Source organism: Papilio xuthus, unplaced genomic scaffold, assembly GCF_000836235.2.
Source record: "Papilio xuthus unplaced genomic scaffold, Pxut_1.1 DF827777.1, whole genome shotgun sequence".
Lineage (NCBI taxonomy): Eukaryota > Metazoa > Arthropoda > Insecta > Lepidoptera > Papilionidae > Papilio > Papilio xuthus.
The window spans coordinates 5,752,223-5,777,047 of record NW_013530872.1 but is presented as its reverse complement, the minus strand read 5'-3'; the positions used below and the strand labels follow the sequence as shown (position 1 = coordinate 5,777,047).

The following is a 24,825-nucleotide window of genomic DNA, read 5'->3' as shown; positions in this document are numbered from 1 at the left end:
TGTAGCGAACACTCTGTATTGTTTCTCGTAGCGAAAAGTAATAAATCGTACCAAATCAAAATGTTTTACAACTAAAACAAACTGGTACATTATCGGTGTAATTCGCAACGCACCAGCTGTTGGTCGGGTCACGCCCTCTAGCGAGTGAGAGCCGCCGTTACATTTATTTATAGTCCAGTCCAGACGGCACAGGTAGTCACTCACACCCTCGATCTAAACTTAGCCGATGGTTTTCACTATATTCTACACATCGCAGACTGCCAAAGTTGCAAGTCTAGTTTAACCGTAGCTTTCTGAGACAAAAATCTCTGTCATTATCTTCGACAAAACAGAAACAACAATAATATATTTTAAACGGAGATTTTTTTTCGGAAACCCATGGTAAGACAAAAGCATTTAAAACGCTTGTTTTCTAAAAACATTGATTTTATGAAACTTAATAGCTAAATTTCAATATGACCATATTGATGAATTTGTTTTAATACTAACGCCGCTGCATATACCTGACATTTGCATGATCTCATCCTTTTAAAAAAAATGGAATATGATAATACAAGAACATATAATATTGGCTTATTTGATTAAAGTCCCGAGCTACCTTTAAAAGTTAAATCATTTGAGTAAGGTAAATAAACATAAAAAAACAATTGCGTGATACCATAGACACGTTTGTGCTTTTATTCGTCATTCGTATTACAGTATAATGAAAGAGAATAATAGGTTGCAAGCACATATCGAATGTCGTAGACCCGGCGCATAAGTTATGTAATTAATTAACACGGACAAGACGACACTTAGTAACATATTCATTGAGTGCATCCATTAAGACAAGTTGGCTTAATTAAAACAGTAGAGACTTTGTTTAATAAGAGTATCAACAGAGGTTCTTGTGATATAAATTATGCAAAAAGTGCCACCTCACGAGTGAACTTAGAAGTCTAGTCTCGTGCCCCCGACTAGCAAAGTCATCTGACTTTTTACGTTACCAGTTAATTTCTAATGTATTACATTTGTTCTAAAAGTCTATTTGTAAATTGAAACTTAATTTAGAGTCGAAACTAATTTTATTCTTAATCTTATCTTACTAATATTATAAATGCGCATGTTTAGATGGATGGATGATTGTTTAAAGGTATTTTCAAAGCGGTCGCACGGATCTTGCTGAAATTTGGCATAGATATAGAACACAGTCTGAAAGAACACATAGGGTACTAATATTTTTTTTCCTTGTAGACGAAATCGCGGGCGAATGCTAGTCAAGAATTAAAAGTAAAGATCAATTAAATATAGGCATTAGTTACCCATAACTGTTAGAGCAAGTATATAAGTCATACATATATGGTTTTGAATCAGCAAACGATAAATTGTCCACATTGAACTTAACGAACTTTGAAATTGCACATTAAAACTTTAATTTCACATAATCTGTGTTATATTTGTAATCACAAGAGATATTTTTGTTGAAAGCTGACGTAGTTGACTTTCGTCATTGTTTTATTCATTCGTCATTTAGCACTTGGTTTATTCTTAAGTTTATTTTCGCAAGATCTAATAAGATTATTCCTAAGTTTCTCTCTCGTCAAAGATGGAGCATAAACAAAAAGATAACTTGTAAGGCCCGCGTCTTGTGGATCGACCGGCGACAAACTCATTCCTAACATAGACTAAGATAAAGTATCTTCACTGGATTATTTTCTTCGAAGCCACTGTCATATTGTATTGGCCGTGCGTGAATGTAATTTATTGTGCCTTCACCCTCCGAAATAGTAAACAGAATGCTAATACGAAAAGCAAAAAACTATCTTAAGAATAGATTGTTTTATGTTGTTTTCCTTAATATTCCTGTGATGACTAGTAGTTGTAGTCAGTCATGAAATGTTGACAATTTTTTTTTTATTATACTAGCTGTCGTCCGCGACTCTGTTCGCGCGGAATTGAAAAACAACTTAATACGTAGCCTGTGTTTTCTTCCAGACTATGTTCTACATGTGTGCCAAATTTTATCAAAATCCGTGGAGCCGTTACGAAGATACCTTCAAACAAACATCCATCCATCTAAAGTTTTGCATTTATAATAATTTCTAACTAACAACGACCTTAATTGACTCTGTATCTGTACCATAAATATTGATGAGGAAACGTAATATTATGAAATACGTTCTCTCAAAGACAACGCTACCGAGAAATAAACTTGACCATATAAAACGAATGTTAACGAGAATGCTGTTTGCACTTTTAAGGGTGCACGGCTACAACAAGGATACAACGCTGCACGTAGAGCGAGCATTTATTTGAAAACTGGTTATGCGGTTCTAGTCTTTTTTACGATGACGATGCAGTCTATAATCGATTGCAGTATATCGTTGTGATGTCATTGACTGTGTTGGTCAACGTACAGAAAGAAACCTGACGACTGTGACATAGCATGCGGAATGCCCGACACATTTGTGACAAAAAACTTATAAAAGTGTCACAAAAACTCGACTAATTCCAACGTGATTGTTACTTTTATGCTGGTACGTGACAAAGGGACGTTTCTGCATAAAATAAATTCTTTTCACTCTCGACGTAAGATAGCTGTCGAGATTTATTTGACAAAAATTATAATACATTTGTAGAACGCTTTGTTTGAGACTTTGAAATAATGAGGAAACATTACGATAAAACTATGGGCCTATAATATAAAGAATGACCTTGAATTATCTGTTTTTTTTATAACAGAAGGGTCAAACGAGCAGCGGGAACGCCGATGTGTTCAACGACGCCCATGGACATCAGCAATACCAAAGGAACCGCACATACGTTGCCGGCCTTTCTTTTTTAATAAATGTTTTTAATTAATAAGAACAAAAATCCTTATGAGTAATTAAATCCTCCTTCTTCATTCTAACTTAATATTAATACACACTGGTCTTATATTAATTATGACAACGCGACATCTGAGTACATACTATCAAAATAAAGGTTATCTATGCAAATGCTGTATGCGGTTTAGTCAAATTAGGACAATTAATTCAGACAAGATAGACCATTTCGAGGTTAAATTAGTTAACTACTAATGAGTTTCGATTAAACTTACACGCGATTTAGTCGTTGCTTTAAAAAACTGAGGGCAGACGTTTATTGTAATTTTACGTACCAACGTTTAAGTAAAATTACTAAAGTTAAAGTTTAAAGGAAAATTAACAAAGAATATTTAACTTTTTCTAGTGTTGAATCTTATATTAGTTAGTTTTGTATAAAATTAACTTGCCTTGGAAGGAGCAATGTTGAGTCAATGCACTTTTTATTTTCGTTAGCCTTAAGCTTTTACTTGGCAGTCCAGTAAGGGACTACGTACTTAAGAAACATTTTTCACGTTTACAATTACTTTTTTAAATTGCAAATTATGTTAATATGTACGTTAGATTGCAAAATCTCGTACAAATAGTATAAAAATGAGATTTTACCTCGTGTATCTAAGTATTCCTATACTTGGTTCTGACGGTTTATTTTTAAACTACGTTCACATAGTAACTAAATGATGTAACTTTAGTAAATTGTTAATAAATAAACTTGTAGGATGTAATAATCAATGTAGAATTAATAGCCATAGACATTCGATACTTAATTCATCAAGTCATTATCAACGATCGGAATTTCACAACGATGTCTCCAGATTTAAAGGCAGACCGGACCACCCACGTCAATGTTTTCGTTATTGTCCAAACGTTACTTGTCACTCAAGCTCATTTAGCACGTATTCAAAGACAAATGATTATGTAAGGAAGCCCGCATGTCTTAAAAAGCTATTGTGCTTTTTGAATTTATAATGAAGGAGTTATAAGGCAAGGTTTTGTATAGGTGAAGGAAGCAAATGAACAGGGGATTGCCGAATATCCGACATGTACGGACCTGCAGTTGGTGTCCACGGGCGTCGATGATTACCTCTGTGTGTCCGTCGCCCGTTTGGCCACATCTCTTATAAAAAATAAACCGCTACACCAAAGGAACTACAGGATTGCCCAAAAATACCCTATCCAAATAAATATGTTTGCATAACAGAAGGAAGAAGCTAGCTTAATTTGGAATCAACAGATAAAAATCTCGAAGAAACTGTTACATCGTCATAAAGGTGATTACCAACCACTTATGTTACCCCGAACGGATACGATACATGAGTCACCGGAACATCGGACCGAATGTTGTCCGGGCCTCACGTGCGACCATTGTACTGTCACTGGTGAATATTGATTACCTAGATATAGTGTATTGTGGGATAAAAATAAAAGCAAACAAAACAAGACAGGAGATTTCATAAGGCACATCCACCACTTATAGCCAGATAATGTCTCCAGTTTGACTCTTATTTCGAAGGTGTTATTCGTCAAGGGCGTTAACTAACAATTCTTTAAGTTACTACTTCAAAATTGTCAACCTTCTTTCTCACTTCTTCATGCTTAAGCAATTTACTTATATTAACGTAGATCGTATCTTATTTGATTATAAATTCAAGTCTTTTGTTACATTGTCCTTGTGCACGCCTTAAATTAGTTCCTATTTTTGTATTTAGTTGATTGACATGTTGTACGTGTTTCTATTGCTTATGTATTTTTCTTTTGCTTTTGTCATTTAATACTGGTTACACTAGGTAACCAAACAATTGTACAGATTATAAACTAACAACCCAGAAACGTTAATGTTAAAAAAGCACAGTCTTCTAAATTTTTGAAATACCCAGCATCCTACATGTCAATGTATCACAGACAGCCAAATTCTCTTTAGAACTTTTACGTGCATTTAAAGTCGTTAAGATTTTCAGTCCTAAAATAATTTGGGTTAAAATGGGACAGAGTCATGCATACAATATGCCGTTAACTGCATCTCTGTCTGCAGTTCTATATTTATACCACAAGACGGTTTCCGGTCCGGCCATACCACGACCCAACGCTGTCTGCCCACCGAATTAACTAAATGCAATAAAAATTGTTTCACATTGTTATGTTTTCATGGTCTTGGTTAAGAGCTGTGACTTTAAACTTGGTTATTTCCAATTTTATCTAGTTTTTAAAACAGTACGATGAGTACATTGATAAACACAGATTAAATCAAATGACTGTTCTGGTGAGACTCGTCTGTATTTAAATATAAAACATCCTTTGTAACATATTATCAAAAGTAAGCTAAATTATTATGTATGTAAGAGTTTAGAGCTGTAAATACATAGGATGTTTCATTTTAAAATGTGGCGTCTATTATTATCATGGAGTAGTTAGATATATGAACTCCTTGTTGATCATGACATCAAGAATTAAATAAAAAATGTACATTTTCTCATTTAGCGAAGCTCATTATCAACAAAGGAATATTGACGCTAGCACGCAAGTATGAGTGTATAAAGTGGAGTGTAAATTTCATGGAATCGTATGGATAAGCGCGTTATCGTCGTCTGCAATCTACAGTTATGGTCGGACTTACATTAATTATGGCGCTACTTTTGGGGTTAGTTAAATGTTAAAATGTCATGTAGTTGAAAAAAATGTTTATTACGGTGGTCAATGCTCGATTTGGGAATGAAAAATTAATAAATCATACTGTCATTTTAAAATACGATCCTGGGACGTTTGTAAGAGATACTATAAAGTTTGAGTTTTGACTCTAGTTTGCACTACGATATATTTAAAAATAGTGATTTAAAGTGATTAAAGTGACATTAAAGAAACTTCCACAAGTAGGAACAAAATAATTGTATTTGTGTACATTTGTGTACATAAGTATTATATTTTTAGTTACCTAATTTGAATAGATTAAAACAAATTCTTAAAAAAATACTGAATACTCCCTGCAACCCTGGCTATGAAAGCTTTATTTTTAAATTAGGAACATAGCTTTTGTATTAGTCCCTGGAGAAGTAGAAAACTATTTCCGCAAACTTGAAGCAGTTATTCCTTTCGATATATCCCACCAATAAAAAGAGAAAAAAGATATATCCGTATACGTTAATAATGGAGACAGAACATCGTGTAGGGAGATCAAAGCGACATCTATAGGAGTAGGCGGAGCACTGATAGGCATGACGATGATAATTTAGGTCAATGACGCCGACCCACTAATTTCATTGCGAGAACAATTTTCGACCCCACCGCGCAAATAATTACCGCCATGTAATGTTATGATTATATAACATCGTTGAAACAAAAAATCACAGGATAACCGAGAAATAAATAAAAAATCAAAATATGATTTTTAAAAAAAACAAGAGAATAAAAAGAACGATAAAATGTCAAAATAACAAGTGTAGTTCACGAATAATATGGGCAGAAACAGTAAATAAAATTCCCAAAAGTAACAAAAACGTGAAACACAGAACGATATTTTTGGAAAGTCTCGAGGGATTTTGAAGAAACAACGTAAGTGTCCGCTAGTTACGTTTGTTGTGAAAGACTGCCACAAACATAAAATAAGAAAAGCTTTTGTACTACGACTCCCACGGGACAACGAGTAAAGATTTTCAAGCTACTGCTAAAAGCCCGGCTAGCTCAGTCGGTAGAGCATGAGACTCTTAATCTCAGGGTCGTGGGTTCGAGCCCCACGTTGGGCGAATATAATTTTTGATTTTCATAAACAGTAATATTTTTAATAATATATAATATTAGTATTGGCAATAATTAATAATTGTCTGTCGTATCAAAAAAAAACATATTTTATACTATAAATTAATATATTAAACAAATACGGTTTTTCATACAATACAACATTTATTGGTAATTTTTAAATTACAAGTCAAAGATATTAAAAAGATTTAATAATAAAAGTATAAACTATCATCTTGTTTTTTTATAATTTAAAAATCTAACAGGTGAATAAAAATGACCACACTTTATATACTTGACTGATAACGTTTATCTTTCCAAATAAAAATATTCACTAGAATTGAACAAGTGTATTACATCACTTAAACAATATTTACTTTTATGTGCAAAGTTTTATTAGTTTGCAGTTCATAGAATCATTCTTACGTACGTTATATGTATATATATATATCTTATCTTTAAATTACATCACCATTGTATTAAGGAAAAATTCAATAGCCCTAAAAATTTACATTGTTAATATTCACATTCTCTTAGTGAAACTTTTACGGTTTTAATGCACATTTGTTTATAGTTCCTGTGATAACATATTGCTTTAGAACAAAATAATGAGCTTTTTAACAGGTAGCACGTTATTATGACATTGTAATTTCGACTTAATCACAAGTTGAGAAGGTATATATTTCACTGATATGCTGTCGAATGAAGCAACTGTTGGCGTCCGTTCAAAATTAGCATTTTTCGAACCGACAATGACCGGCACAGATGTGTGCTCTGAACGCTTATTGTATTCATAAAGTTGGTTAACTAAAACGCTGGTATCAAGAACGTTAAAAAAACTGCTAATAGTTTTGTAATAGTAGCAATAATAATATTAAATTAAGCAGGACAAATACACTTTTAATTAGTAGACTTGAGTACTGAAATATAATAACAATATTACAAAATGCCGATTGTAGTTAGCTATTCATCCTTCGATATCGCAACTTGAAGGAATGTCTGATATTTTTACGCTCATCAATCAAATTGTACCTCAAAAAATTATTTAACTATCTAAGAAATTATTGAAACAAGACAGGTTTAAAGAATCTACAAGGACATGAATTCCAAAAGCTACCAACAAAAGCAAGAACGTACTGCTATTTATATCAGATACAAACACAATATAGAAAAGTATTCAGAACGGATAAATCTATAGTCAAGTCCTCCTACACATCTTGTAAATACTGGCAGTGCTAAAGATACTTTTAAACTTACACCTGAGTGAGCCTTGTATCTTAGCCCTATCTCAGTTACACAGTCCGTATTTATAGACAGAGCCTCTTTTTATAACATCCCTGATAATGTACCACTTGACTTAGATAAGAAACATACGGAAAGGATTGACGGTGTAGATAAGACCAACCCGGTATTACTTTATCTCTTCTAATGTCGCATTCTCTTTTGTAGTAAATTTATAATTTTTGACAACCTTTATCATTTATTTTTAATAGCTATTATAATAAATAATCACACTCTGCCAGTGTCAAAAAAAACTAAAAATTGTACCTTTTAATTTTAAAGTGTTTGATGTCTTACCCCGTTAACTTTAATTTATCCATCAAAATTATCATAGTGGTAAAATTAATCTATTATTAGTAATCGTTTTAAATGTTTATTTAATGTTGGAGTGCCGAATACACGTAACGTGGCGTTGGTCCAGTTATCATTCATACATAAGTACAACATAAACACGACCTAGTTGCGCAGGAAGCGAGCGCCACGCAGCCGCAGTCGCGTGTTTAACACTGTCATTAAATTTGCCTATACACTCAGATTCAATACGATTCACACCTATCACAATATCTTCAAATATTAACAAATTATCTAATAAAAACTTAAAAAATTATCATTAATATAAAGAAACTGAAAACTAGAACATTTTCTTTAAGGTTCGTCACTGAAAGAAACAATACCAGCTCACTAAATTCCTTCCCAAAATATACAGTGAATCCGCAAAGTTAATTTATAACATTAAATGGATCGTATAAGGGATTCAATTTCACGAAGAACGCAAAAAATCCACTTTCCGAAATTTGTCTGATTTTTCACAGTTACGAATTGTCCACGAAATGAATGGACATAAATGTCTTCCCGTCTCATGGAATGTTAGAGGACGGTGGATGGAACGCCTCCCACTCGTCACTTAGCCCATTAATCTCCTCGCCAACCGTCTGTCCATCTGTCACTGCCAGTAATCTAATACGACACGCCGGCTTTGTGTCCCATATTACTTGCATTTCGGAAATACGCTTTAAAAAGTCCAATAATCCCTCACCGGTCGATAGGGGTCTCGTTTTAGGAGTAATCAAACGAGTCCAAGATAAAGAGAGCTATTGAATAGTGAATTACAACCGTTGATTGTAAACATAGGCAGTGTAGACTACCATCAGCTATTAAAGTCTCGCTTATCATAAATAAGGATGAAATATACCCACAATGAAGTCAAACGTATATAAATAATATCTGAAGACGTAAAATTACTTGGTATATTGCTTTTACAAAATCTATAAAATAAAAGACTTTTAAATTCAGGTTAGATACTAGAGCTACCTCCCGCTATACAACGTTTTAACGTTCTTATGAGTTTTTTAACGTATTCAAATATAAGAAAAAACTCAGAACAATGTAAAGCTCCAGATAAACTAGACAATGCCGTCAAATACGGTGTCTGTTTCCGGCAAGGGACAAGCGAGGCTGAAGTTTCGACGGCGACAAGGGACGTCGTCTACTTAATATTCCAGCCGCGACACCACACTGTATGACACATCCAGTATACTTTCATTGCACCTACTGCTACTAATATTGTTAATAGAATAAATTTTACTATGTTTTGATTTAGCCTTGTCCGTCTAATGTGTATAAATTTTATGAGATTACCATATCTAACTTATTGATTATGTAAATGTTAAACATTTTATTGAAAGTACTATGAATAGATGACATACAGTAAATAATAATGATTACATTACTTTTGTACTCAATAAAAATAGAACACAGAACATAAAAGACACTTACCACAGATTTCGAGTGGTAGGCACTCCTGGCAGATCGGGATCGGGCAGGCGCCGCGCTGCTTGCCGCCAGCAACAACAACAACAATCCCAAAAGAGCAGTAACGCGCACTTGACCACTTATTGTCCTCCCAAACGACGCAGTCCAATGCCTCGAACTATGTACGAGTTTCATTTTAGAATTCCCGGCCCGGCTTGCATCACCATGTACGGTCCATACCCTCTTTCTGATAATCGATTCATTCCCTGGTACACTTTCTTCATTACGCAATCCACGATTCGAAAAAGGATATCGATTTTCGTATTCGTTCTGTAATTCGCATCTTTCTTTTCGTAATCTACATTTATTTATTTCAGTCGTATTTATTTCACATTTATACATATCGTTAGATATTTCTTTACTTATATTTCCTAAATATAATTGTGCATTCCTCTTTGAGACGCAATTTGGCTTTGTATAAATGGCCTCCATTTTATCGTTGTTAAACTTTGGTGGAATTATTACTCCAATTGATCGTTCGGTGTGGTAACTAACTACATATCTAAGATGCGGGTTTAAATCGTAGTTTTACGAGGTCACTCGCTGGCCAAAGGAAGTGGTCATCTTAGCATATTAGAGCAGCGTGCGAGCTGGATCGGCGCCGTAGCAGATGCGGCTATAGCAACCACCACGTTATCGGCATGCTTCCTGTTACCGTGTGCCAGATTAATTTCTCTGCGGACGGGATGCTGCGTTATCGAGTTACGTGGGTGGCAAGCCTGTTTGTTCAACACTTATAATATTCTTGTATACACAAGATATTGAAGCGATTTTCTGCAACAAAAAATGATAATGTTTGATTAATGCTTCAGATAAGGAATGAAACAAAGCCGATACTGTTTCCAGTACGGCAAGTTTCTCAGGTTTATGGCATACCGGTAGTCGACCTACTTTTCTCGACTTCCGCATACAAATTATTACTTATGTGTTAATTGTTGAAGTAAAAGATAATAACTAAGATATTTGAATTGATTCTAGCTTATTTTTTATTAAGATGTTTTTATTTGTTGCTCGCGTTGAATCGCGATTTTTGTAGTCTTGTATATGTAAGTAAATTAGCAAACTTTATTACCTTTTATCGTTATTTGAATCATGGAATAAACATATTTATTTGATATAGTCTGTAAAAACCTGACATATAACAGAATCAATACAAACAAAATAATTGATATCAACGTCTAGAATAGTGATTGTAGGAGTGAGTATTAAATTATGTCCTCATGATAACACGGGCCGTTCACATTAATCTTACTTTGTACTATAGTCACGTAAGATACATTTCCACTGCACGGTTATTAGAAATACTATTCAATTACTTTTACTTCCTTATTTCATAATTAAGGCAATAAATTAATATTATATATATATGAATATTAGAAATAATGGATGAAATATTTACTAAGACTTTTGAGAAATTGTGAGACCACTGTTTAGGGATCTATTATTCCCTTTGTATAACTAAAACAATGAGTTTTAAGTATACAACGGGAATAACCGTAGTTACTCTCTATCCCGTAAAATCTATCTATCTATATATTAAAAAACTATTGCTGTTCGTTAGTCTCGCTAAAACTCGAGAAAGGCGGATTTATCTTACCTTGGTCTTGAAATGTTCTTGAAGGTATAGGAAAGGTTTAAAAGGTGAGAAAATTTCGAATAATTGCTAGGTACTAATTAAGTTTATTTATCATTGCACGCGGATAGAGTCGCGGGCGACAGCTATTTTAATAATAAAAGAATAAAATTTAAATTATCTTTAATCACGCAATGTTTCGTGACGGAATCTGGATTAGATTAGAATTAGTAAAGAAGATTGTCTGTCCTATATCTTAAGTTAAAAATGTTTCAATATTTAAATAGTATGAGAAATATTAAATTAAGTGATTATAAGGAAAAATAATTAAAAAAATAACTTTGAGTAAATTAATGAAACTTACAAAGTTTCATATAATCTTAATTAAAAATAATCTGTTTGCGCAAACATTATTACTATATTAATTAGATTACACGATAAAAAATAAACATTGTTCATTAAATGAATTTATTAGTTCATGTGATCATTACAATTTAATAAAGTCGTTCAAAAGTTTGTGTTTTCTTTTTTTTTGCAAGTAATTAATGTTAAGCCGAACAATCTTACGCCTATTGCCGTGGGTTTTTCAAACCAAAATCTGTATTTAAAACATATAGTTATCACTGTTTTGTCAAAGATGACGGCGATGTTAAAATGTGTCTGAGTTTTAAGTCTCAGAAACCCACTGTTAATCATATTAATACTAAACCTACTTTTAATTAAACTTAGGTTTTTAATGTCATAGAAAATAGAATCATTAAAAAATATAGTGTGTACAGTTAAGTTTACTAAGTCTAGCTAAGAATCTTAGCCCTGACCTTTATAGATACGATAAATTCTTGTATGAAGTGAAAAGATTATCTCTTACTTAGTATAGCCTATTTAATTTTATTTAAATAAGTACGTAATACCTGTTTATACTTTAAAATAACTTAATAATAAATGTATTTACTGTTATATTTAAAAAGAAGTGTAATTTAAACTGAGTTCGAAGTCCTAATTTTTAAGGACTGGCAGTCAATACTGCGAGTAGGATAAAGCATGGCGCAAGTTAAGAACAAGTGTGGACTAAGTGTGACTATTTATAAATGAGCAGAGTAGCAATATACACACCACATGACCAACAGAGATCTACAAATAAATCAACACATAAATTCTAAAACTTCAACGTGTGCTTACACAGAAGTGTTATTTTTATTCCCTTATTTAATCTCAAATACTCACGTATTAACTATCATAAACATTTCAACCGCATTACAATATAAAATTTCTATGTATTTCTTTCAAAAGTATTGTATTTTTCATTAAAACAATATTTTTTGCAATTACTTTTGTCATTATTATTTACGCTAATAAGTTATGCATGCGAAAAAATATTTATGTAAATGTTTTTTTTTAAATAAAGTTATGTTCAAATTAATACTTACATTTAGTTAATTCGCTCTACTTTGTAACAGAGAAACCCACGAAAACAAAACAAAGCTTTACACTGGCGAATCTTACTTTCCCTTTCATCCAACACAACAGAGAAGTACAGACACTGAAAGCACTGCTCTAATCAACTTTTCAGACACACTGTAACACGTAACTTCGATATAAAATATAGTTTAATATTTATTATCCGAGAATTTAATTTATAAAATAGATGTATTTAATAAATTTTTATAGTATTTATTGGCCGGTTGGGATTCAGTCCAAACGTTTCGTAAGACGATAATAACGTCCGTGAGCGGGACGAACACGCGTCGTCCGCGAACCCGCGCGACTCAACACTAAACTTCGGGTGAACGGAACCGACTACAGCAGTGAACTTTAGTGCATATGCTACGTGTGTGCGTGCGTGCGTCTACTGTACCAGCTTCTAAATATGTGCGTGCGCTTTGTGGGTTATTGTCGACACAATGAAGTGCGTACAATTTCGTTTGATTAAAATTTCTTTTGCTTTAGTCGTAGTCTTTGTTTAGTGCATAGAGGCTTCTGTATAGTCTTTGTTGGAGGGGAAACTTATTAGTCTGTAATATGTTTGGAAATACAATTAACGGCTATTGAAATCTTATGTAAACAAAGGGTCTGTAGTAAATGGGCTCTACACATTACATTGGAATGAAGAGCATCCTTTCTACTGAACGCATTCGTTTAAGAGACTGATTTTTATTATAGAAAGGAAGTGAATGTAAACAAAGTTGGGGTGGAGACCAGTTCGTTTGCACAAAACGAATATGTATAATAGTCGATCAAGAATTCCCTGGTGCACTGTCTAGACTTCTAGTATCGAATTGAGTTTTGGGTTTAACTCGGCGTATTTTCGTAATTTAGTTGGGAGTTAGCAAGTGCTTCAGGAAACGGATTACTTTACCTTTCGGAAAACAAGTTAAAGGAAAATGGCCATAGATGTATTTGACTATATATTTTCTTTACTGATTTAAAAAAATAATTGAAACGGAATATGTATTCATGTGATATGTATGAAGGGCAGTAGAAGTGTTTCTATATTTACGAAACGCTGATCATCTTGTCAACGTAACAAGTTCGTGATAACTAATTATTTTTATAAGAATGTCACACGTGTTAATTGCAAAAATTAACAAATAAAGATTCTAGTCTAAAGTCACGTACTTAAATAATGTTTTAAATTATGCTTACATTTTGGTAATCAATACTTTAGAGTTGCTTACACACTTTGAGTTATAACTCAACTGTATAATATTCTTTTCTATAACCAGAGAAAACAGTACTGTTTTTGTCAATTGAAAAAAGTAGGATGAAAAGGAACTATTTAATATTATGTAGATATTTCTATTAGCCAGCTTATGTATAAATACATATTTATATACAGTATATTATGTATATACAGTACAAATAAGACTTATTCAGCTACAGCTTTACACACAATAAACAAATCGATTAATGTATTTGTTTTATTTGATTCTATTGGAATAAATCCTGGTATCCGTTCGCTTACAGTCTTGAAAAGTAAAAATAAAAGAGAGACATGCCAAAGAGATGTTTGGAGTGAGGTATTTCTTGCAATAACTAAGGATTGTATTTATAACTGAATCGAATGCGGCAGCTTATAATGTGTTTCTGTGTTTGGTTATACGGATAGACGTAGATTTAACAATAATATCTCATTGATATGTTTATAAATGGTAGTCTCCTAAAGTGGATGCTAATAAAGGATTCCAAGCATTAATTTATCAGATAATTGGAAAGGGAAATAGGTATTTCTGTAGTGCTTTTTCATCTTACTAATGTTATAAATGCGAATGTTTAGATGGATGGATATTTGTATGGAGGTACCTCCGGAACGGCTCGACGGATTTTTATGAAATTTGACTCACATGTAGAACATAGTCTGGAAGAAAACATACGCTACTTATATTAAGTTTTTTTTAATTCCGCGCGAACAGCGTCGCGCGCAACATCTAGTACTTTATATAAAATGGTCGCAAATATTCCTCGTCATTTAATACAATGGTTAACTTTTTTATTTAAATAAAATGACTATCGTTATACAAAAACGACCACTAACCTAGGATCATGTTGATCTGCAAGCTATTTGACTATTAAACCAGTTTTTAAGTTAAACGACTGATATCAGACCCTTTAACAGGAACCGGTTATTTCGTAGGCTACTTGTAATGGAGTTTTCATTACCACTAACAATTATAAGGCATATTATAGATGTCAAAGTACTTTGACATCTCTTTTATACTCTTTGAAAAAAAAGCAGAGACTATTCTTTGGTATTTCGACTTATCGTTCGTGGAAGCCGACGGTTAATTTAATCACATAGATGTGTTACATATTTTTACAATACTTTACAAATCATTCGAGCATTTACCTTTCTAAAATTATTCACAACTTGTTATTACATGATTCACTTATTTTCGTCAATTTTTTTTGTGTATCAAGTGCGAAGAATAACTTAAAATGTTTCTTATTGTACAGCCAGCATGACTTAAACATTTTTAGTGAGTCACTTCGATTTACTAGTATAAAAAGTGGTGCAAAAAAGCAACGGACTTGACCCAAAATATTTTATTTGGGTGCTAACCGCTATTCATACGTAGCATAATTTGTCTGGGTATTCCTTCTATGCAACTATCCAATTACCAATAACTTTCGCCAAATATCACTTAGCGACAGAACCATTCCCTTAAAAACGAGGTCAACGCACATTATTATCATAGTGCAAAAACAACGTCTGCAATCATTGTAGATAGTTTGAATGGCCCAACTATTTTAAACCGTTGTTTTAAAGTTGTATTTGTTTGTTTAGATCTTGACATATCTTTACTAATATGAATGATAAATAAAGTTGATTTCAATAAAAAGAAGTAAATCCAACGTCTTATTAATATTGTTAATGCGGATGTTTGAATAGATGAATGTTTATGACAAGGTATGTATCTCCAGAACGGCTGCGTGGATCTCGCTGAAATTCGGCATGGATGTAGAACACAGTCTAAAAGAACATTAAGGCTACTAATTAAGTTTTTTTTTAATTCCGCACGGATGGAGTCGCGGGTGATATCAAATAATATAAAAGACTAAATATTAGTCCTCAAAATTTACGAATTCTTTGTAAATGCAGTTACTTAGCGAAAACTAGTTAGATAAAAATGTAGCAAATAACTTTATACTGTATTCGAGAACATTTCTTTAGAAAGCAGTATTATATTTGCCAACAAAACAATCGGATATTGGTCGCATACGTGTCGAGACGACTTTATTGGCCACACAAACACATACATTTTTATACTTGCACTTTCTATACGCTGTTATAAAACGGGAATATTTTATACAGCTTTATAAAATCATTTATCATTCGATTAAAAAGATAAACTCTATATTTACGCACTTAAGTAAAGGTTACCCTTATTATATGATAATCTTGATAAATAATAAAAGAACATTAAATCATTCAATAATAAGGATGTAGTCAATATCAAAATGAATTTGGAAATGATTAATTGTCCAATTATTTAAAGAAATTTTTTATAGAGAAAAAAAATATGAAATATATATTGTTAGCAATGAGATTTAACTTTACAATGCAAAATGATTTATGCGGTTTTTAAATTTATAGCCAACAAGGAAAATAATATGAAGATTATGTGATTATGTCAAAAATAGTAAATTGATTAAAAGCAGTTCCGACATGTACTTACAGTATCAACAATCTTTTGAGTATTGAAAGTCTGATGTCATTTTAACAAAATCTGAAGGAATGGGAATACCAAAAGATCATTTCATTCAAAATTCAGCGAAGGAAGACCCTATTAGGTAGTGGCCAAAGAACAACGCATTTATAACAAATCTATAAACTATGTACATAAAAATCGGTGAAGAACTTTCGGAAGACTATCGTAACTAATGTACACGAGAATTTTATATTTAAGAAGATCTTACTTATAAATCTTGATCTGCTAAAACCAAATACATATTGTCACTGAACTGGTTCGGTATGCTTGCTACCGCGGGTAGTACGATGTAATTTATTGCACTACGTTACTAATTCACGTGGCTTAGCTGTCTAGTACCTGGCTTTTGAGTCACGTATATCTTATCTATCTGGGAATCGAATCCGAGGGTATTGGTTATGCAAGGCGTAAATGTTTTCAGACCAACCTCTGTTGTATTCATACGAGTATCTATTGGACACTGCAACAGAATACAACACTTATCTTGCTTGCTTTTGCGTATACGTTTCCATTGAATAATCTCATAGTAAGTAGTCATCCTCAATTTCTTGTACTTATTATTTCTTCTTGATGCATTGAATTAATCATCTTACTATTTGTTAATATTATAAATGGGAATGTTTGATGGAATGGATGTATGTTTGTTATAAGGTATCTCCAGAACGGCTGCATATATCTCGCTGAAATTTGGCTTTGATATAAATTATAGTCTGGAGGAATAGACTACAAATTAAGCTTTTGCATTTGCATACAAATTAAGCATTTGCTTTTGATTCGCCGGCGACAGCTAGTTAAGTAAATATAGTTTGAGAATTATTACGTCACATCTTGTACGCACTCATCAATGCTTAATAAAAATGCATCCATTAAAGAGAACTGTTGAATGAACAACGTATGTATGATTAATGGTACCATATCTAGAACGTTATATGATATTATTTGAGCCGAATTCGCGGCCTAAGTTCCGTTCTCATTCAATTCATGATGTTAGTAACGTATTGTTTATCGTTTCGTGACGTATGTATTTTGTATGTCTGAACGCTCCTTGAAAAAATAATAACATTTTCCTGTTAATTAATTACATGTAAAAAAACTGGATGTTACAAAAACTCTCAGTTACGAGTATTATATAGCTGTCGCTAAAACAATAATACATAAATAGCATATGTGTTCTTCCGGACCATTGTCTATATGTGTGCTAAATTTCATCGAGATCCGTACAGCAGTTCTGGAGATACCTTCAAACAAATATCCATCCAACCATCCTTCCATCTAAACAGTCGCATTTATTTTTATTAATAAGAAATAAGAGGTAAAATTACTTTTACACAAAATTAAATGATTAATTGATTTAATTATGGGAAAATGCTACATAAAATACTGGGCGGTTAGTACTGAATATTAAAATGTGTATTTCCTGCTAATCTGTTAAACCAACACCACAAAAGTAAGAGCGTCATAAGGTAGGTTAGTTTACGGAAGATTGACGCATTCTGGTGCCCTATTATGTACATACATAAGTAGCGTAAATTTAATCAAACACTGTAGTAAGTACGTATTTAGTTTTTCCTAGGCAGTCAGAATAATAATAATGACAATGTCAGACAAACCCGTAAATCATCATCAGCTCACTATACATCCCCACTTAGGCTCTCGGAGCTTACCCTAAGTTAGGAATGACTAGGCCATAGTCAACCACGCTGGCCCAGTGCGGGTTCCCACATATCTTTTGGATTTTGTAGATTTATGCAGGTTCCATCACGATGTTTTCTTTCACCTTAAGAACGTCGGATAACTGTACATATGTAAATTGAAAACCACATCTGTACATGGCGGGATTCCAACCCGCGACCTACAGTTTACAACTCAAGTGCTTAACCCCTAAGCCACCGACGCTCTTGACTGAATTGTTATTATAGAATGACTTGGAACTATAAATTTAATTGAATGACAACTATTGGAACATTCCAATTTCAAAAACAATCTCTACATTTTCGCTAATCCACTGTTTTACTCTAATACTTAGGGGGCATGTCTGATGAGTAAGCCGGGAACTCGGCACTCACTAATTTCCGAGTACTTGACCCACTTGCGGCGTACCGTTACCTGAGAACTGACTAACACCTATAGCCTTTTTTTCGGTGATTGTATGCTAAGCATTCACATTCGTTTTTATTTGATTGAACTTCGGAACACTTTAAAAATCACAACATTTATAAGAAAATAAGATTGAAGTCTACCTAACAACTGTAGACAATAACACAAACATAAAATTGAACTTAAATTTTGTAACAAAAATAAATTCTAATTTATGAAAATCGACATTAACATACTGCAAGAAATACATTGAAAATTTGGATCAGATATTAAAATGTGTTTATTTCCATGTTATAACAATCTTAATACAATTAGCGGTGTACTTGACATCTTAAAATTCCTACGATGTTTTACTATTATTCTAGTCCGATGCAACTTCGAGTAAATGTACTATCGTTCATTATATTGAATTCAATGGTGTATTCTACGCTCTAAACTTACTCAATTTTTATTTGAAAACATTTATGAATACAATTTAATTTAAGTAACTTGTAGAACAATATATAGTGCTTAAAGTTTTTTTTAAGTTAAGTCGTCAGTTAAAATACCCAAAATTAGACAAAGTCCTAATCAACCTTGCCAGACTAGTACGGATTGATTGAATTTGTTCGCAGATATGACCTTATACTTACTATTATTATTAAGAATATGCAACTCACAAAGTTCAATAGATCACACTTAGCCCCTTCCTTTAATCTTAATTTGACTGCTATACCCTCTTCAAATTGACCCCTGTTTCTAAGAAAATGCAACATAACAAAAAGTTGATTTCTTAGCACGGGTCGTGTTTGATAAATGATCAGACATGCGATGCATAGTGATTCACGTATACTATGAGTCTGAATGACTAGGTTCCTAATTGTACCTCAGTATTAAGAAAACATTATAAAAATATATTGGTGACAAAAGGAGTAAACATCACGAAACTGAGTATACATCAATATATTTCAAACATCTATACATATAAATAAAATTGGAGTGTCTGTTTGTAATATTGAAATAACTGTTTTTACTACATGTATATGATTATATATAGAGCATATTAACTAAAATATTTTTTTTACAATTTTTGTTTATCCGTCGGTCTGTTTGTTTGTTCTGGCTAATCTCTGAAATGGCTGAACCGATTTAGACAGGACTTTTGTTGGCCGTTAGCTGATAAGGGGTTATTTTAGTAAAATAAAGCCATGTTGCAATATCTATTATAAGTATTGTCCAGTTCCACGCGCAACTCAAAGACAGTATTTCACGCGGGCGAAGTCGCGGGCAGAGCTAGTTCCTAATAAAAGTGCTATAGACGTTGGAGGTCTTCTACATTTAAGTACAATCGCAAAGAAACGAATAATGTTGTGATAAAAATGGACCGCTTTAAAACCTTTTAATGACAAACGAATAGAGGAAAAATCACGCAAATAGAATAAAATTGGGTCACGAAAACTTGAAAGATCTTAAGGAAGACAAACGAAGAAACTTTACAATATAAACAAATACGAAATATACAGAAAAACCATATGGTATTAATTGTGGTTAGCTCGCCGCCCGTCTGGTTCATTATAACGTGTATAGTATGAATCACAAGGAACTAGACATGTTTTATAAAATGTATTGTTCACAAACTACCTATTTAACTTTTAGACGTCAAAAAAATTCACAACCCTAGTGACATAAGACTCACTAAAGTTATTGGATAGATTTTTTTAAGGCAAGTTTGTAATTATTCACTTGATGTTAACCAAATAAGGTCTTTAGACAGAGATAATAATTAGATAACATCTTTGGGATTCTTTAGATTATGTAAAATCAATTATAAGAAAAAGATGTACAATCGGCAATATGTCATCAACAATTTAATAACTTAATATCAGAGAACTATTGTGTTACTAACTTATAGACATAAAAATTTATTATAATTCATTTTATTTCTTGTCGTATCATTACCAGTTGAATGGCTGCTGTATTTTTGTATGTATGTGTGTTCGTGTACTAGATAGGCGGCAATCGCTGTATCGCAGGATGTCGGTCGCGGCGGGTCGACGACTAATTGTTACAAATTGTATCGCACACACATACAAATGTTTACAACTAACAGATTTTAAGTGCTATTGCTAAAAGACTTATGCCTGAAGCTTTAACAGTTTCGTAATTTAATAACGCTTGACGCAATTTTCCATTATTTAAATTAAGAACACTCCTTTTTTAAATATTCGTTAGGTTGCCAGTATGTTATGAAAAAATTATTTTTGTTTTCTCTATAGAAAACATTGGAGGATAATTATTTATGTAACCTACATGGTTAAAGTCTACATTGGCTTTTAAACTACTCCGGTTCAATAAAAACTGGGAACATCCAAATTATACTGTAAGCTACTAAGTATATTCGCAAATTATACGTATTAGGGAATATCCCATGATTCATAAAAAAATTGTCATTCAAAGAAAACTAACAAACTTTTTATCGAACCAAAAACTTCAAGCAAATTAATCACAGCCGGATGTCTAGATTATGAATCAATTGATTTTTTATCGGATAATCGGATAATACTCGTGAAAACACAAATAACCTGAAATAGTACTCGACAATACTTCCGATTACGTTTATTGAGTAAATAAAAAGTGTTAAATGGAAGACTATGACCAATTGATATCTATTTGGTGAGTCAATATGCTACGGAAATCCGTGTTTCTTTGATATAAGGTAGCAAACGAGCGAGTGGACACCTGAATTCCACCAAATAGTGAAACGACCGCTTTAATCGACGGAGGGAATGACAAAAAGAGTATATTTCTCCTTCCTATGCGTCCCATCCTCTGTCAAATCCACTTCCGAGGACTAAAATTAGCCATGTGACAGGCAAACTTTAAAAAGTTAGCTAATGATTTTGTCAATTTCTCATTGTCTATGTTTAAGATTTTCGTATGAATTGAATTTAATTTACGATAATTAACATCGTTGTCTTAGTTCTTAAGTGGACTAGGAATTATTAATTAATTTAAGTATACGAGATATGATTGTGTTAGTGATGTACTGAAATCAAGAATCATAATTCATCTATAATTTCTTGAAAAACCCACAAATAATTAAAACAAATGACTGATATTAATACCATAACTAGTACATAGACACAACGTAGAAGTGACACATAAAGTATCGGCACCCTTTAAGTCACATTTCTTATTGACGTTGCAACCACTATGACTCAATGCATTGACAATGTCAATTAATTATAAACTAGCGTTTGCCCGCGACCCTAGCCTCGCGGAGTTAAAAAAAAAACATAATTATAATACTATGTTTTCTTCCAGTAAAGTGTTCTAAATTTACACAAAATTTTATACAGATCCATGGAGCGTTTCTTAATATACTTTGTAACAAATTAAAGTGTAACTTTTTATGAATAAATATATTACATAAAAAATACACTTTCATCCATCCAATCATTCACATTTATGAAATTAGTAATATAAGTTACATCATTACATGAAATGTCACTCTGAGCTCACGGCACTGGGGTGAATTGAGTCTAGATTCTTTAGTAATCTCTAACCGTGAGTTTCCTCTGCAAAAATACCATTATTTTTTTTAAATTACATCACTTACAGTAAAGCGAATATTTATGAATTTATTTATCATTCCTTTTGTTTCACCTTTGTAAAGTGACATTGTATCATACACCACATTAAAAGCACATTTTAAAAAGCACTATAAATAAAATATGCTAAGATTTTACTCCAGTAATGATTTCCACATGTCTCAGTGTGATATTACTCTGGTGACGAAGGCAAGTCACCTTTAATTTACGACTTGTTTACATATCATGAATCACATACAGACAGGGCGATTCACCAACGTTTCTCTTTCAATATGTACAAATGCGTTATTTGTTAGATAAATTAGCGAAACGCAAAGGGCTATTTATTTTTACACAAACGCCTCACGTGAAGTTTAAAAAAGTAAGCGGTCGAATTTATTATGTAAATAAAAGAAGAATAAACAGAATGACTAAGCCCTAGAATCCATCTAAAGAGATAGAAAATGCTATAGAAAGGAAAATACTAGTTCTTAGTACTTATAATTTTCTCTTCAATGGACTCAGTATCAAATCAAATTACTTAATTCAACGAGTGATCATTACATATTATGAAGTTCCAATGGATGTCTTTCTACTAATTTAAATTACAGCATTTCATTATTTTAAACAATTACTGCAGCTTTAGGGATGTCAACAGACTCTACCACAATGTTTCTGTGCCAACGACTCGGGCTAGCCCACTTTCATATAAAATAAGTCGTAGTTGCATTGATTGTATTAAAATCTTTATATTAATTCGTTCATTTATCGTCGTTTCATGTAGCAATGTGACAACCCTAACGTCAGGTACATATTCAACTTCATACACTTTACTTACATGCAGGAAAATTCCATCAACGTGAGTTATTGAGAGCATAAAATTGATGCGCATTTCCTTATGAGTTTAAGCCTAAAACAGATTTTATGAGTGAGGGAAATAAATTAATTCAATCGTTGCTAAATTTTATGTGTCAATTTGTATCACCGGTATTAAATTAATCTCTTTGTAAATTCGATGAAATTCGATTTGGAAAATGTAATTTTCTATACAATATTTAGAGTAATATCGAGCAATATAAATACAGATTCTGAGAAACTAAGTATTTGCAGATTACATTTTGTTTTATTATAACTTTTATTATGATAGTACGCTTGGGGGGGTGAGAATTTGATAAAGAAGGGGACGCATAGGAAGAGGAAATATAATCTTTCTGTTCGTCCCATTCTCCGTCGACTGTAGGCAGTTAAGAAGCGTATCTGCAATTGCTGATGTCTATGGCCAGCGGTCGCTACGCTATTTCAGTGAATCCAGGTGGTCGCTTGCTAATTTAATATCGTCTAGTATAAAAAAATATTACTCCAATACATATCTTAGATCTTATAGATCACAAACGTAAAAATACCATCTGATTACCGAATATAAAATACATTTTTTACATTTTTACCTGTATATCTCCGCAAATCCGTTGAGCCGTTCCGGAGATTTCAAAGAAAATCCATGCATTCATCCCAACAATTGCATTTATAATATTAGTAAGATTATAGATAAGAACAATTATTAAGTATGTTTCGACAATCACAACTGAAGGCTTGAATTAAAGAATAATCAACTTCGCGAGTTACATTACATTTGTGAATGTATGGCAACAAATTAATGCATCCAGATTGAAATTAACGTTGCTTGTTGTACTGACTGCATCATAAGTTGCAATACCTAGTAAATTAATTACAACAAACGGTTCTCATCTCGCTCATTACCCGCGCTATAAAACCGTCACATTTGCTCGTAAACGCAAGGGTGAATGATTCGACATGCGCACATATTGTCTTCGTACCAAGAAAGGGACGTAATGCGAACCAAATTAACATTTATTGTTATCTCTGATTTATAAATCGTGCACTTAAGAATCGAATTTGCAGGTACTTATTGATGGAAATACGTTCTCTGATGAATTCTTTCAACGTTTAATATATCTACAATGAATAATGAAGTTTTTTATGGAAGCGGCAAACGTGCCGGTTCACCTGTTTTATTCGGTCATCGTAACCAATAAGTAACCACAACAGATTGCAGGCTTTTTATTGAAACATTTTTTGCTTGAACTTGCAGGTGCATTGACAGCAAACAAACACAAACCAATTAGAATTGATCGTTGGACCGAAAATATTTTACCTTTAATCTCACTAGGGAATGGTATAAAGTACTACGAGTATCGAAATGCAGAATCCGCAAAACTTACACGGTCACGATTGTAAATAAATGTTAGTCAAGATAAATATTAACTTTATCACAATTATTACCTATTTGAAATACCTGATACAAATATACAAAGTATTAGTCAGATACTATAAAAAAAATGTTTCTCAACTACGTCTCTTTGCACAGTGGTAGGCAGCAACTGTCGCATGAAAGAACTGGTACAACCAGTACAATACCACGACTACAAGAAGACAGGCGGGAATGGAGGCAATTCCACGTTTCGTCTGATGAGTGTGCGTTCAATAGGTTTAACGTTAGTCCTGATCCCTTCCCTCCCTTTCCTTATTAAGGAAAAAGACACTGAAAATGAGTTTGACAGAGGAGTTGACTCATAGGATCAATAATTAACAATTGCCCGTAATATACTAAATAGCGAGATTGCAAGACGTTCATTCACTTTATAAAAGTTAAGGGTCAAAATTCTGTGAAGTCAAATGTGATGAATATAATAACC

General features: G+C 32.8%; 1 protein-coding gene and 1 non-coding gene across 2 annotated transcripts in view; one reads left to right on the top strand and one right to left on the bottom strand.

Annotated features, from left to right (window-relative positions):
• Nucleotides 1–13,000, bottom strand: part of LOC106115899 (matrix metalloproteinase-14) — a 126,452-nt gene extending 113,452 nt beyond the window's left edge. The window contains exons 1-2 of the mRNA XM_013309540.1: nt 12,666–13,000; nt 9,630–10,439 (exon numbers count right to left, since the gene is read on the bottom strand). Of these exons, the coding sequence (XP_013164994.1) occupies nt 9,630–10,097 (468 nt within the window). The 5' untranslated portion in view covers nt 10,098–10,439; nt 12,666–13,000. The remainder of the gene's footprint in view (nt 1–9,629; nt 10,440–12,665) is intronic.
• TRNAK-CUU (transfer RNA lysine (anticodon CUU)) lies at nt 6,508–6,580 on the top strand. The gene has a single exon. It is a non-coding gene; the product is annotated as a tRNA-Lys (tRNA).
• Nucleotides 13,001–24,825: the final 11,825 nt, after the last annotated feature.